At 38.5% G+C, this 16,375-nt stretch overlaps 1 protein-coding gene across 5 annotated transcripts in view; it reads left to right on the top strand.

The window, feature by feature from the left end:
• AFG1L (AFG1 like ATPase) overlaps window positions 1–16,375 on the top strand; it is a 180,525-nt gene that overhangs the window by 71,313 nt on the left and 92,837 nt on the right. For all 5 annotated transcript variants that reach the window (XM_080664233.1, XM_080664236.1, XM_080664237.1 and 2 more), the window contains 2 exons: window positions 2,761–2,860; window positions 12,824–12,882. In XM_080664233.1, the coding sequence (XP_080520359.1) occupies window positions 2,761–2,860; window positions 12,824–12,882 (159 nt within the window). The remainder of the gene's footprint in view (window positions 1–2,760; window positions 2,861–12,823; window positions 12,883–16,375) is intronic.

Genomic DNA, 16,375 nt, shown 5'->3' with positions numbered 1-16,375 from the left:
TTTATGTGTTTTAGTTGCTGACATAAAAGAATAGGTTTTCTTTAAGATTTTCTTTAGGGACTTCTTTATGACCTGATTGAATATTTATATTTCTTATTAAACTTTCTGAAAAATGATTCTGAAGATATCAAAATACTAAAGGAAAGTGATTTTTAAACATGTTATTTCTTCCTGTCTTTTGGGACACTGGATAGATGTTTTACTAATGTGTTTTTTTTAAAGATTTCTGATGAGCAGAATATCATGCAAAATTCTCCTCTATAACTATCAATATCATTTTAAAAATAGTTTTGACCATTTTTATAAAACAGGAAAGCTGTTAAAAACTGTTAATAAAAAATAGGTGCTTATTTTTGTGCTAATACTAATTACTGATAATGCATGCTTATGTTTGTCAGTCATTACATGGCACTGTACCAATCAGAGGATTGACTGAGACTCAAGCACTTACACATGTAAATTAACCGTTAGATTTTTCCCCCCCTTTTTTTTACTTAAGTGAGTCATAATGGAAAGCAACTCTAGGTCATAAAAAATCTTTTCTCTTTAATGCTAATGAAATGTCTCCACTCTCTGTATTAGCAGACTACCCTTATTGGTAATCTGTAGCCTTCTCTTTTGTTCCTGGTAGTAATGAAATGCTGGGTGCTGAAAAAGCCTGCTCTTCAAGAATGTGTGGTCAGTTGTCTTCTGTTCACTTATACTGTAAAATTACTGTTCCCCAGCAAAGCTGAACAAGAAAGGGGACAAGATCAAAAGAGTATACATTGGCACCCGGCTCTACATCAAGTCACTCCTGCTTTCTTAATTTGCCACAGCTTCTCCAAGTAAATTTACTACAATACAGCAAAAACACTGAAATACAGAAACAACAAATGATAATTCAACCACAAATCTTTATTGTTTGCTTTTCCCAGCCTCCTATTGAAACCTTTGCACAGTGTTATAAGCTAAATGTCCCTTTGTTTTTCTGAATCAAAAATTATTTTAAATTTTTTCAAAAACACCAGTGAGATAGGCAGATGACTATTTTTATTCTCTAAAATTGGGTAACTTTTCATTGGTATTCTTTTTAAAAGTCGGTGTATTGGGAATCCAATTTAAACGTGCAGTTGCTTCTAAAATTTGCTAGCTTGTTCTGTCCTCTCATCAGAAATGCCACTGGTATTTAAGCCTTTGAAAAGGGCCTTCTCTGTGAGTGTTTTTGCGGAAGCAAAATTTGACAGTGATACTAAGCTCCAAATTAATTAATATCAGTACCACTTTCCTTTTCATTTTAATCACCACTTTATAAGTTCCTGAAGTCTTTTTAATATAAGAACCATCAATAGGTTTTTGGTTAATATTTTAAAGTTACAGTTTGAGACAGGAAAGAAAGATCTGTGCATCCCTATATCCTGGTCTTGTTTTGTTTTGCTCAGGTGGGAAGGAAATAATTAAACTTTTGAGTAAGATACGAGCTGTAAAGAGAAAGTGATTGGGACCTGTCTGGGCCAGGTTGTTGTTAGTTGTGTTAGAACCAGTTAGTTGTTCACTTTTAGTATTTGGATCTAATTTGAAAGAATTCCATTAGTTTCTATGTGCTTTAACATGATTTAAAAATAACATATACATATTGATATATATTGTGTGATATATTTTATGAACATGAAACAAGTTTTAGTGAGATTATCTAAAGTGTGGTATTAAAGAAAGATCATAACATTTCTACATCAAGAGTATCTAAAACCCATGTTATATTCAAAAGGGAAGGTATGACCATTAATATCAGCCTCCCCTAGACACTTATTTTTTAAGTCAACTTCCTTTCCTCCTTAATTTCTGTATTTCTATGTGATTTTTAAAAGCTTTAAAAAAAGTCATTATTAAGCTTATTTGTTAATTGTGGATTAAAAAGTAATTTTAAAAAAGATCGTTAGTTATATATATCTCTGTACTTAGATTAAATAATTTTATATGCATTCTGCACTTTTTGTTTTGTCAGAAGTTTTTTTTTTTAATACTGTATCAACCATTCTTGTAAATTGTTATTTTAAAAAATTTTTTTGTAGAAGGAATATTTGTATTTATGAAGGTTAGCAGAGGCTGGCTGTGCTGGAAGTGACTGCAGTGCCTTTTGATTATTCATGGACAGTAATAGAAGGCACTTAAAAAGAACAATGAAATTGCTTATTTTTGTGATGGGCCATCTGTTGAATTGTTTTGTGCAACAATTGCACAATAGTATCTATGTCATATCATTCTATTTTCAACAGCAGCTGATTATGTCTCACTGGCTACTTGTCCTTATTTCTAAAGTTCCATGACCATTTAAAGGCACCTTTTGAGGGACCTTTGCCACAAAGGTACTAGAAATCTCAAACAGCTTATGTATGTCTCTCTCTTTTTTATTTTTATTTTTTGGAGGAGGGGGCTGTGATGGAAGTAGGAAAAGGGAGTTGGTTATGTTAGTTCTAATTAATTAGATTTCGTAAATGTTTAGGACAATTATCTATGCTTTCCACCTGTAGTTCTATAAAAGAAGTTAATAAAGAACCATTTGACAATTTGTGTATAAATGATAGGCTCGCAAAATAGAAGAGTAAAGTTAAAAGACTACTATACAGTTTTTCATGCTTTTAATTATTTACTCTTTTCTTCATGATGATAATTAGAATTTTTCTCTTGAAATTCACTTTCATCCTTAAAAAAAAGAGTCTTTAGCAAATTTGTTAGAGCAGAAGTGAAATTAAAATAAAACAAATGTGCTGTTGTCCATAGGTCACTGACATTGCTGATGCCATGATTCTGAAACAGCTTTTTGAAAATCTGTTCAAAAATGGGGTCATCGTTGTGGCAACATCCAACAGGCCACCAGAAGGTAAAAACAAAACATTGTGCTAATCTCATCCAATTAGATGGAAACTAACAAGCTTTTAAAAATCCATAATTTTGTACTTATTTTACTATGTGAATAAATCTGATGACTTTGCTTATCATTAGTTTCATAACTGACTTAATCTGAAAAACCAGTGAGTATTTGTATTTTCTTTAATCCTCACTTAAGGATATTTTTCTATTGATTTTTAGAGAGAGTGGCAGAGAGAGGGAAAGACAGAGAAATATGGATGTGAGAGAAACACATTGATTGGTTGCCTCCTACACGTGCCTCAACAAGGGCCGGGCCGGCGAGGAGCCTGCAACCAAGGTACATGCCCTTGACCGGACTCGAACCCGGAACCCTTTAGTCTGCAGGCTGAGGCTCTATCCACTGAGCCAAACTGGCTAGGACTCAGTATTTGTATTTGAAAAATGTTTATATTCCTCGAATGCTACGTCCAGGTGATCTGTTGTGTTTGATGCACTTGCTGATTTTCTAAGTATTAGTTGTGCCCTATGTACATACAAAAAAATGCAGTCCTTTTTAACTTCTTTTTATGGATCATAAAAGAAACTCAATGAAATGGAAGGCAACATTCCTAATTAAATTTTAGAAAAAAAACTTAAAGTTCACTTGCATAAGTAGTTTCTAATACTTCATATATCATTTCTCAAAAATCACTGTGGTTTACTAGGAAATTATTTAAGAAGTAAAATACAAGTAATATTTAAATAAAAACAAGTTTAAAATCTTGTTTTATTTGGGTCACCATGTGGTTAGTTGAAGGTCTAAGGAACCCCAAATAATATTTTATACATTCTTTTTATTTTTTTTTCATTTTTTAAGCAAGGCAAATATCTTTACTCCTGCAGGAGAGTGTACACTCACAGGGTCTGGCAGCACACACAGTGAGTGGGCAGTCTGCTTGGGCTTTTATGTCTGATACATGTCATCTGTCCCTCATTCTTGATTGGTCAGAGCTTAGGCTCACACTCTTGCATGATTGGCTAATTTAAAGGAAAAAGAGAGGGGTTGACCTTTGCTGTTTCAAAATGGCGGTTGCCAAGTCATGTGAGCCAAAATTATTTTATACACTAGAGGCCCAGTGCATGAAATTAGTGCACAGGTAGGGTCCCTAGTGGCTGCCAGCTGCTGGCTGGGGCCTCCCTTCCCCCAGCTACCTGCCACCGCCGCCAGCTGGGGCAGGCCAGTTGGGGAGAGGCTGTGGATAGTTGTCTGGCTGGCCCCACCCCCTGGTCGAACTCCCAGTTGAGGAGACAATTTGCATGTTAGGCTTTTATTATATAATAACAGCTTTCTGCCTGGAATGGTTTTCTGCCAGATATCTGAAAGGCCAGGTCCTTACCTCCTTCAGGTCTTTGCTGAAAAGTTACTTTGCCAATGAAGCCTAGACTTATCCCCTTATTTGAATCTACAACCCTCCCCCTTTTTCTGGTCCTGCTTCTCCTTGCCTGCTCTACTTTTTTTTCCTGTAGCACTTATGGACCCAGAATATAATTTACTTATTATATTTATAGTTTATTGTCTGTCCCTTTTCAGGACACAAAAGCTTTTGTGAGGGCAGTGACTTATTTCTTCTGTTCACAGAAGTATTCTAAGCACTTAAGCAGGCTATATATGGATTTCAGCAAATGGTCTTAGAATGAGTTTTGAATGAATGCATGCTTTAAAAGGATCTCTCTGGCTATAGTACTGAGAATAGATTTTGGGATTGAGGTTTCAAGGTTGGAAGTAAGGAGACTACTTAGGAGATGATTGCCACAATCCTGAGGGGGGTGATGGAGCAGGGCAGGTGGTGAGAGTGGTCAGATTCTGGATGTATTTTGTAGGCAGAGCCAAAAGTTATTTACTGATGGAATGAATGTAGGATATGGAAAAAAATAAAAGAGGGAGATTGGGATTAATGACTCAAGGCTTTGGCCTGAGCAACTGGAAGGATAAAATTGCTGTTTACTGAGATAGTGAAGACTACAGGAGAAGCAGATTTGGGTAGGGAGGTGAAAGTGAGGGCTTTATGATGGTGAGGCAGATGCATATGTGTTTGGATTTCAATGGAAAGGTTTGGACTGGAAACATAAATGTGGATTCATCAGTACTAAAGGAAGCTGAAAACAGCAACCAGTGAGGTAGAAGAACCAAGGGAGTGTCAAGCCAGGAAAGGAAAAGTGGTACAAAAAGGAGAGCTGATCACGTTTGTTAAAATGCTGCTAGGAGCTAGGATGTGAAAATGAGGTGGAGAATTGACTATTGGAATTGGTAATATGGAGTTTACTAGTGAACCTGAAAAGAGCAATGTAATAGTTTGTTGTTTTGTTTTAAATAAGCATGTCACATTGATGCCATATTAAATTTGTAGTCTGCTAATACACCCATATTTTACTTGGTGAACTGCTGTCAAACTAGGTCTCTCCCTTTTGTGTAGTTGATTTTCCTTCCTATTACATTTCATCTTATTAGTTTATCTGTATTGTTCCATTGAATTGAATTTATGTTGATAGCTTTTGAAATATGATTTTAACAAATTATATTTAGTTATTCCTACTAACTATCCTATCTAATAAAAGAGTAATATGCAAATTGACCGTCACTCCAACACACAAGATGGCCGCCCCCATGTGGTCAAAGATGGTTGCCCCCATGTGGACACAAGATGGCCGTCACAAGATGGCCGGCAGGAGAGGGTAGTTGTGGGCAATCAGGCCAACAGTGGAGGGCAGTTAGGGATTACCGGGCCAGCAGAGGAGGGCAGTTGGGAGGGACCCAGGCCTGCAGGGGCAGGCAGTTAGGGGTGACCAGGCCTGCAGGGGAGGGCAGTTGGGGGCGATCAGGCCAGCAGGGTAGGGCAGTTATGGGGGACCAGACCTGCAGGGGAGGGTAATTGGGGGCCACCGGGCCTGCATTGGAGGGCAGTTAGGGGCAATCGGGCCGGCAGCAGAGCAGTTAGGCATCTCTCAGGATGGCAGGGGAGTGGTTAGGGGGTGATCAGGCTGGCAGGCAGAAGCGGTTAGGGGCAATCAGGCAGGCAGTCAAGTGAGCGGTTGCAAGCCAGCAGTCCTGGATTGTGAGAGGGATGTCCGACTGCCCGTTTAGGCCCGATCCCACGGCCCGATCCTGGTGGGATCGGGCCTAAATGGGCAGTTGGACATCCCTCAAGGGGTCCCAGATTGGAGAGGATGCAGGCTGGGCTGAGGGACACATACCCCCCGTGTACAAATGTTGGTAATCACACTTCTATATCTTTAGCCATTAATTAAAATGTGTAAGTAAGATAGAACCAAATTAAGACCCCTGTAGTATACCACTAGAGGCCTTTTAGGGAGAGATCAATTAAGTTTAGGGTGATATAAAGAAATAATACTTTTGGAGCCAGTTATTCACACAGTTATAGTTATAACTAATCTGTTACGCTATAAGAGAATTATGAATGATTTTGTCAGATCATTTGTTAAAATCCATATAAGGCCTGGCTTGCATGGCTTAGTGGTTGAGCATCGAACCAGGAGGTTACGGTTTGATTCCCAGTCAGGGCACATGCCTAGATTGCAGGCTCGATCCCTCATGCAGAAGGCAGCCGATCAATGATTCTCTCTCATCATTGATGTTTCTATCTCTCTCACCCTCTCCCTTCCTCTCTGAAATTAAAAATATATATATTAAAACATCCATATAACGTTATGTGTAGAATTCTTGTGATTTATTGTTGTAGGAACCCTATGAGCCAAGTCAGTGAGCTTTTTAATATTAGATCACCTATCTAGGTAGGAGCCAGGCTTGACTCTACTCTAGCCGAATTGTTTACCTAACAGTGTCAGTAGTATTGACTTTAGATATTCAGAGACAAGCTATGTTCATAAATAACAAGGTATCAGAACAAGCTTGCTGCCCCCCTAGCTCCCAACCCCCATCAAAGACTAATGAGAAGAAAATTGCTCTTGGCTCTCAGGCTTCTGCACTGTGGTAAACTGAGGAAGGACAACCACAAGGAGAGGTTATGGAGCACCCTGCAGCTCAGAGCTTTGTAGGAACAGTTACAGGCGCACCAAGGCAGCATGCAGAAATCCAAGGTGGAGGCACCCTTGTGGAGGCGACTGAAATTTCAAGATGCAGAATTGCAAAGATTGGTCATTAGCCACAAACTTAAAGAAAATCATCTATATATATGAAAGCCTAAGCTACCGGCCATGACATGCAATGATCACCCGGGGCAGATGCTCAACGCGGGAGCTGCCAAGCGACAGCAACTTTGCAGAGTGCCCACTCACACTCTGGGACCCCTCGGGGGATGTCGGACTGCTGGCTTTGACCCAATTCCTGCAGGCCAGGCCGAGGGACCTCACCTGCCAGAGGGACTCCGCTCACTCCGCAGGCACCCTTCGAGCCCTGGCACCGCCCCAGGTGCTGCCGGCTGGGAAGGGACTGCGGGAGGTTGGCTCCAGGATTTGTCTGGCCCATCTCGCCCAGTTCCGCCCTGCTGGCCACCTTCTAATTAATTTCCTTTCAATGTGCAAATCTGTGCACCGGGCCTCTAGTTTATAAATATAAACCATAGAAGAAGCACTTGTTATATATCAGTTTTTTTAGCCACAGCAGCCAAATGATCATCATAAATATCTGAATATTTTAATATAAAGATGGCATATCTTTATATATAAATAAATACATATTTATATATGAATATAATTTTCAATAATATATAATATAAATAAGATGGCATATCTATATAAATAATATATAGAAATAATTTTATGCGTGAAGAAATGAGACTCAGGTTAAGTGTAGATGTAGGAAAAGGCAAAACTGTCAGATCAAGAATGGATCAGTGATTGTCAAGCTGGAGTGGGGAGGTGTTTGACTTCAAAGGGGCAACATAGGAGAATTTTGGGGGGTGATGGAACTGTTTTGCATCCAGTTGTGGTGGTGGTTCCATGTGTTAAAACCAATGCAATTGTATACCCCCAAAATGTTAATTTTACTGTATATAAGTAAAAACAAATCACATGGATAGTGAGTGAAGAACAGGGGCTTAACCTCGGTTTGTGACTCTATTAACACATTGTTCTTTATCTTTCCTCCTTTTTGGTCATCACTGATCTTTGTCTTCCCTGTCCCAGATAGAGAGTGTCCCCTTTTCCAACCATCAAAATGCATTCAACTTTTTTTTTTAGGTCAGAGATTTTAATGTAGTGGCCCAGATACGTTGTTATTATTTTTAAATAACATTTACTTATTCTCAGAATGTTACAAGAGGTAGTGGAAGAGCCTTCCTGGCAGAGGGTTGAAGCAAAGCCCAATGGCAGGAGAGAGCATGACCCACTGCAGAAACTGAAATGTAGCTGCTGTTGGCTGAAGTGGGAGGAAGGGGGAGGGGGGGTGCAGTGAGGTACAGGATGCATCTGGCAAAGTGGGAGCTAGACCACAGAAAGTACTCATAAGCATTTTGAATTTTATTCTAAGAGAAATGAGAAGCCATTGAAGTGCTTTAAGCAGGGACTGACGAGATTGGAATTGGAAATATCACTCTGGTTATAGTGTGGAGATGGGTTACGGGATGGGGTGCAGTGATTGGTAGATTCAGGGAGACATTAGGTGGCTATTGCATACACTGGGCAGGAAATGGTGATAGCTTGGCATAAAGCAGTGATTCTCAACTGGGGGGCTCTTTTGCCCACCAGGGCATATTTGACAATGTTGGAGACATTTTTAGTTGTCACAAGTAGGCAAGGCAGGGGGTGGGTGCTGTTATTGGCATCCAGTAGGTGGAGGCCAGGAATTCTGCCAAAAATCCTATCATGTATGGGGCTTCCTCCCACAACAAAGAATTAGCTAGCCAAAAATGTTAGTGCCAAGGTTGAGAAACCCTGCTATAGGGTTATGTCAATGGATATGGAGGGGATAGATTTGAAAGATATTTAAGAGGTAAAATGGATAACACCTGGTTATAGGCTAGATTTTTTTTTTAATGAGAAAAAAGGTATATAACTATTGAAAAAATTAAATGGAGAGACATACCATGTTCATGAACTGGAAAATTCTATTTCATGTAGATGTTGATTTTCCTCAAACTGATCTATAGATTCAGTGGGTTCCAGTCAAATCTCAAAGAGGTTTATTATAACTGGTGGAACTTGACAAGCTGATTCTAAAATCTACTAGTATATGGAAGAGCAAGGACCAAGAATAGATCTTAGGGAATCAAACACAGGGGGTTGATATAGTGGGACAAAATAGAAAAATAAATTGTGGTATATTCAAAGGATCACTCTATTTAGCTGTACACATTAATTTGGACAAATCTCAGAAACATAATACTGAGTGAAAAAGCAAGTCACAGAAGAATAAACGTGGGATAATACCACTTATATAAAACTCAAAAACATGTAAAACCAATATAAACATGTAATAACATAACAAAGCAAAGCCAGGGAATGATTAAGACAACAGTGTTTTCTCTGCCAGGGAGGGGCACAGCAGAGACATCAAAGGAAATGGTATCCATTTCTCAAGTGAGTGGGGGAGGGTGTTGTTTCTCTTTATCTCCTATTTAATGAAAAAAAAAAAGATATTTTGGAGGATGAGGGTTAAAGTAGAGGAGGAAACAGGCAGTCTGCCAATGCTTGTGTATAGCACAAAGTGCCAGGCACACCACGTTCTTAATGCAGCCCAGTTGGCATGGCTCAGTATTTAAGTATCGACCTAAGAACCAGGGTTTGATTCCTGGTCAGGGCACTAGCCCAGGTTGTTGGCTCAATCCTCAGTGTGAGGCATGCAGGAGGCAGCTGATTAATGATCCTGTCTCTAACATTATAACATTAGAATGTCCAAGAATAATCCTATATTACTTAGATTCTATCAGGCAACAATGCTATGTGATCCTTCCTTAAGCCAGCATATTCATCCTATCTGATAAAAGAGTAATATGCAAATTGACTATCATGCCAACACACAAGATGGCCGCCCCCATGTGGTCAAAGATGGCTGCCCCTATGTGGACACAAGATGGCCGCCACAAGATGGCTGGCAGGGGAGGGCAGTTGGGGGGTGACCCACGCCTGCAGGGGAGGGCAGTTGGGGGGGGACCAGGCCTGCAGAAGAGGGCAGTTGGGGGGGACCAGGCCTGCAGGGGAGGGCAGTTGGGGTTACCAGGCCAGCAGGGAAGGACAATTAGGGGTGACCAGGCTGGCAAGGGAGGGCAGTTAGGGGTGACCGGGGCAGCAGGGGAGGACTGTTAGGGGCAATCAGGCTGGCAGGGGAGGGCAGTTAGGGGTGACCAGGCCAGCAGGGGAGGGCAGTTAGGAGCAATAGGGCTGGCAGGGGAACAGTTAGGTGTTGATCAGGCTGGCAGGGGAGTGGTTAGGGGGTGATCAGGCTGGCAGGCAGAAGCAGTTAGGGGCAATCAGTCAGACAGGCAGGCAAGCAGTTTGGAGCCAGCAGTCCTGGATTGTGAGAGGATTTGTCCCAGGCAGTCGGACATCCCTTGAAGGGTCCCAGATTGGAGAGGGTGCAGGCTGGACTGAGGGACACCCTCCTCGCCCCGTGCACGAATTTTATGCACCAGGCCTCTAGTAGTGAATAAAAGACTGTATATCACTAGAAAGTTGGCTAACAATTATGCATACACACACACACACACATACACTACAGAGTGGGGTAAAAGTAGGTTTATAGTTTTGAGTACATGAAACAGAGTTTATTCTTGTAATATTATTTATTAATTATTGTATTATTTTCCATATGAATAATTGCAAACTGAGTTTTGCCCCACCCTGTATAATTTATCATATTAACACTTCTAGGGAGAAAAAATCAGTGGTGTTCACCATAAAAGCTGAAAGAGCATTTGGCATAATTCAACATCTTTTTAAAAAATATATATATTTTAAAATTGATTTCAGAGAGGAAGAGAGAGGAAGAAAGATATAGAAACATCAGTGATGAGAGAGAATCAATGATCGGCAACCTTCTGCACGCCCCACACTGGGAATTAAGCCCACAACCTAGGCATATGCCCTGACTGGGAATCAAACCATGACCTCCTGGTTCATAGGTCTATGCTAAACCACTGAGCCATGCCAGCCAAGCAACACCTTTCTTGATAGAATCACACAAAAAATAAATAGATGATAGTTTTTAAATATATATATCAGTTCAAAAGTCAGAATGATGCTTAGTAGAGACATTGTGATATTTCTACTACAAGTGTGAACAAGCTAAGGATGCCAACTATTAGTTTTTTGGTTTTTGTTTTTTAAATATATTTCTTTATTGATTTCAGAGAGGAAGGGAGAGGGAGAGAGAGATAGAAACATCAATGATAAGAGAGAATCATTGATTGGCTGCCTCCTGCACGCCACCTACTGGGGATCGAGCCGGCAACCCAGGCATGTGCCCTTGGCCAGAATCAAACCCAGGACCCTTCAGTCCACAGGCCAACACTCTATCCACTGAGCCAAACCAGCTAGGGCCGTGGTCGGCAAACTGCGGCTCGCGAGCCACATGCGGCTTTTTGGCCCCTTAAGTGTGGCTCTTCCACAAAATACCACGGCCTGGGCGAGTCTATTTTGAAGAAGTGGCGTTAGAAGTTTAAGTTTAAAAAATTTGGCTCTCAAAAGAAATTTCAGTCGTTGTACTGTTGATATTTGGCTCTGTTGACTAATGAGTTTGCCAACCACTGACCGAGCTAGGACATCAACTATTAGTTTTTAACATTGAATTACAGTACAGGTTAAGATTATAGGAACAACTAGGTGATAGTGAGGGGAACCAAGAAAAAAACCACATGTTTTGACTACAGGGATTCACCAGGATTAGTCATACCACTCCTTTCTCAAGGTTATAAAAACAAGCGAACTACCAACCCTAATATGGGAACAATAAGGAGGAAAGAGAAGTAAGAAAATTTCTGTTTTGTATTTTTTAAAAATCAGGAAAACATTGACTCTGTGATGTAGAAGATCTAAGCTGAGAGAAGACGACAGATTCAGTGGAAAATCTTTTTTTTGCTAAGAAATCAGCTGAAATAAAAGAAAGCTAAATAAGATAAGAAAAGAGATTAAATTAAATAAGTAAAAATCAGCATTAGAATAATTAAAGTGTAGAATTTAAAGAAAATGAAATTAGTGATGTAGGGAAACAACTTGGGAAGCTCTGCCAGTGTGTAGAAATAGAATAAATAAAATAAAATACTGAAAAAGGTAAATAAATCCCATGGAGGAGAGGTTTTAATGTAAACGTATTAAAAAGAAATGCTTGAGCAGGCCAGTATGGCTCAGTGGTTGAGTGTCTACCCATGAACTAGGACGTCCCAGTTCTATTCCTGTCAGGGCACATCCCCGGGTTACAGGCTCAATCCCCAGTAGGGGGCCTGCAGGAGGCAGACGAACAATGACTTTATCATCATTGATATTTCTATTATATCTGAAGTCAACAAAAATTATTATTATAGTTTAAAGCTAATTTGATTGAGTGCCTTTTGATCTTTCTTTGATCGTTAATGTTTTTTCTTATTGAGAATATAATGAATTTTGTTTAGTACCAGAATAAAAATTAATTTTGGTTATACTTTCCTTTTTTGTTCCTTTATCTTTTTTTTATCAGTAGAAAATTTTGTCAGCCTAATATATAAGCTTACATTATGATTTAGGCTAAGTAAAAAGCTAATACCAGCCCTAGCTGGTTTGGCTCAGTGAATAGAGTGTCAGCCTGCAGACTGAAGGGTACCCTGTTCAGTACTGGTCAAGGGCACATGCCTGGGTGTGGGCTCGAACCCCAGAGAGGGACATGCAAGGGCACATGCCTGGGTGTGGGCTCGAACCCCAGAGGGGGACATGCACGAAGCAGCTGATCAATGATTCTTTCTCATCATTGATGTTTCTCTCTCTCCCTCTACCTTCCCCTCTGAAATAAAAAAAAGAAAAAAAAGCCAATATCAATTTTTTCTTTCAGATCTCTATAAAAATGGACTACAAAGAGCTAACTTTGTACCATTCATAGCAGTCCTAAAGGTAAGGAAAATCACTTACAGTACTTGTGTTCACTGACTAACACCATGTTGATTGATAATTGAAGGCTTTTAGACGAATGCTATGATATGGCATTCAAGCACAATTCATTTTTATTTTTTGGTAATATTAGTCAAAGACACTAAAGGAGAAAATAATCTTTTTTATTTAGCATTCATTAATGTGTACAGAGGAAAAATTATAAAATATAGTCTAAATTATTACCTAACTAAAACATTTGATAGTTTGTATTTTATAAATTTTAATTTGAGGTTTGCTCATAAATATTATAGTGGAATGTTTAAACTTATACATTGATTTCTGAAAAAATGTTTAATTTTTCTGTTTCCTTCAGGTTAACATGTTTTCCCAGCTATTAAAGTTGCTATTCTAGATTAACATTATTACAAAAATATTCTAATATATTTAAATGTGATTGCCATCAAGTTACCATGAAAGCATGTGAAGTTGAGGCACATAAATAATTTAAATATTTGTGTGTATCATCAGGGCATAGAGTTTAAAATAGTCTTCATTACAATATAATTAAGAATAAAATAATCTCCCTTTTCACTGTTAATATTAAATATTTTTACATGATTATTCAACAGTTCCACATTTTGCCAATATTTATTGAGAATCTACTATGTGCAATATTTATTGAGAATCTACTAAATGCAGCATGAGGCATAAGGAAAAATATAATCATGAAATAGATTATGTTACTTTGCCTGCAAGTCATTTATAATCCAGTTGGGCATACAGTATATAGACAAATACCTGTAACACAAAGCAAAATGTAATAACTACCAAAAGAAACATAATTATGTGCCAAAATATAATTCCGATAATTCTTAGGTACATAATTTTTCTTAGTTCATAATAACATATCTGAAGAAAGGATAAAGTTGTATTAAAAAAAACCCCACAAATCTAAAACCTCAAAAAATTCTTACCAAAGAGGAGTAAAAACAGTTTATCTTTAAATATTCTAAAGATACAGTCAGATAATTTTTCTGAAATATACTTAAGTTGTAATTGTTGTTGGTGCCAAACTTTATTCCCTGTACTATACTTAGGAGACTTCAAACATCTGTTTCCTTAACCAATTTTAGTTTCTGAGAGGTTTTTAATTTCTCTGAGATATTTATAGATGTAGAGAAAAGTACTTTTTGAAAATTTTGCTGTTAGTAATTTTTCCCCTTTATATTCATGTTCTGCATATGAGAAGGTAGATTTGCAGTATGTTTTTTCATGCCAGGAAATCCAAAGTGAAATTGTATACAAAGATACCAAATTATAAACAGTGAAACTAAGAAAAATAGCTACTAAAAATAGTATCTTCATATAGCATGAAATACCCAAAATATAAAGAGAATGTTCACAGAATGAAACAAATTAAAAGGTTCTCAAGGAACTTAGTAGCTGTACTGTTTTTTAACACCAAATATTTTTTGGCCAGTAATTTGTCATATTTCGATATATAATAATGGCATTATTAAGAGGTAACTAAATTGGCCAGATTGAATTTAATTTTTACCCCTGTCGCACACTTAATGTTTTTCTGAAGAGGAAGGAAAACCAAGTAGCTGAATAATTCAAATTTGGAATCAAACAAGAACTGAGATAGGTCCTGGCCAGGTAGCTTAGTTGGTTAGACTGGGAGCATCGTCTAGATAAGCCAAAGTTGTGGGTTTGATCCCAGGTCAGGGCACATACAAGAATCAACCAATGAGTGCATAATGAATGGAACAACAAAGTAATGTTTCTCTCTCTCTCTCTCCCCCTCTTTCTTTCAAATTAATTAATAAAAAAATTTTTAAAAGAGAACTGAGATAAAAAATACACAATTTGAAATTGAACATGGACTGAAATTGCCAGAAAACTAAATACTAGATTGGATGAAAAAAGATATAAAATGTCTCATTTATTCAAAATATTTAAAAAAATATATTTTTATTGATTTCAGACAGGAAGGGAGAGAGAGATAGAAACATCGATGATGAGAGAGAATCATTGATTGGCTGCCTCCTGCATGCCCCCCATGGGGGATCGAGCCTGCAACCCTGGCATGTGCCCTTGACCAGAATTGAAGCCGGACCCTTCAGTCCGCAGGCTGACGCTCTATCCACTGAGGCAAATTGGCTAGGACCAAAAGACGTTACACATGTAACAAAAACGTCATCCTGATGACGTGCACTACAGCTGGTTTTCCTGAGGCTTGGGGGGCGGGGGGGGGGTGCAGATGAAGTTTCTATTGTAAGGAAAGGGTGTATCATATTAATTTAACTGACATTTTGCCTATTCACATACGTTAGTGTTACTCTTTCATTTTGGTCCATCTGAGAGAAGTGTATAGCAGAAGTCAATTTTAAAACAAATAGAGAATCTTAATTTAATAAAAAAGAGATTATAAACGAGAGAGAGATTTACTTTGGGAAAAATACAATGTAAAGTCTACTTTTTCCATTACATTTTCTTCTATAAACCAAGTGATGACAGGTTTGCAATTCACTATAAGAACTTGCAATTTGTTGCTTGACGTATTGAAAAATAACAAAAACATATAAGCTATTAGTAAACTGTATTTTCGTAAGATGATAGGAATAATGAGAAAGACTCATATGCTATTAAAAGCCATAGGCCCATCAACAGATGAATAAAAAATGTGACATAGTTATACAATGAAATATTGTTCTACCATTAAAAGGAATGAAGTTCTGACAGGAGCTACGTTATGGATGAGCCTCAAAGACAAGCTAGGTGAGTTAAGCAGGATACAAAAGGACAAATATATGAAAGGCAAATTCATAGGTACCTCAGATACCTATGAGGGGCTGGGAGGGAGGGGAATTTAGAGTTATTGTTTTATGGGTGCTAAGTCTCTGGGATGATGAAAAAGGTTGCATAACATCGTGAATGTACTTAATGCCATTGCATTATTCACTTAAAATGGTCAAAATGATAAATTTTATGTTAGGTATATTTTATTGCAATTCATTAAAAAGAAAAGGAAAGCAAAGAAAGAAAGCCACAGGACTGGAAAAGATACACAGAATGCTCAGGTACATTTCCCTAGGAAGCCTTCCTAGACTAAGTCCTTGATAAAAGCAAAGCAATGATATCTGGATGGTGGGCACATGGTGGCAATGCAGGTCCGACCCTCTCTGGTTTGGTCCTAGGCAAGCTGCTGCGTCGCACAGCTTCTGACTGCTAGCGTGGCAAGGTGTCGTCAGCGTCTCCCATCTCTGGACTGTTTCTCCTCTTGTCTTCGTGGTTGGAGCAGACCTGTCAATTCCTCTCTGTTGCAGGAATCCACATGGTCTTGGAGTTGTTTTCTGAAAATATACAAACATATTCTCGACCAAAAGTTAATAAAGGAATCTTTTCTATGTAATTGATTTGGGATCCTTTTTATTTTTGCCCAAACGGTTTTCCTTTGTCTTATTTAGAAACCATGTGTGTTTTTCATGGGTGTCTTGCTGTTAGCATTACA

Source organism: Plecotus auritus, assembly GCF_963455305.1.
Source record: "Plecotus auritus genome assembly, chromosome: 4".
NCBI lineage: Eukaryota > Metazoa > Chordata > Mammalia > Chiroptera > Vespertilionidae > Plecotus > Plecotus auritus.
This window is presented reverse-complemented; position numbering and strand designations above follow the sequence as displayed.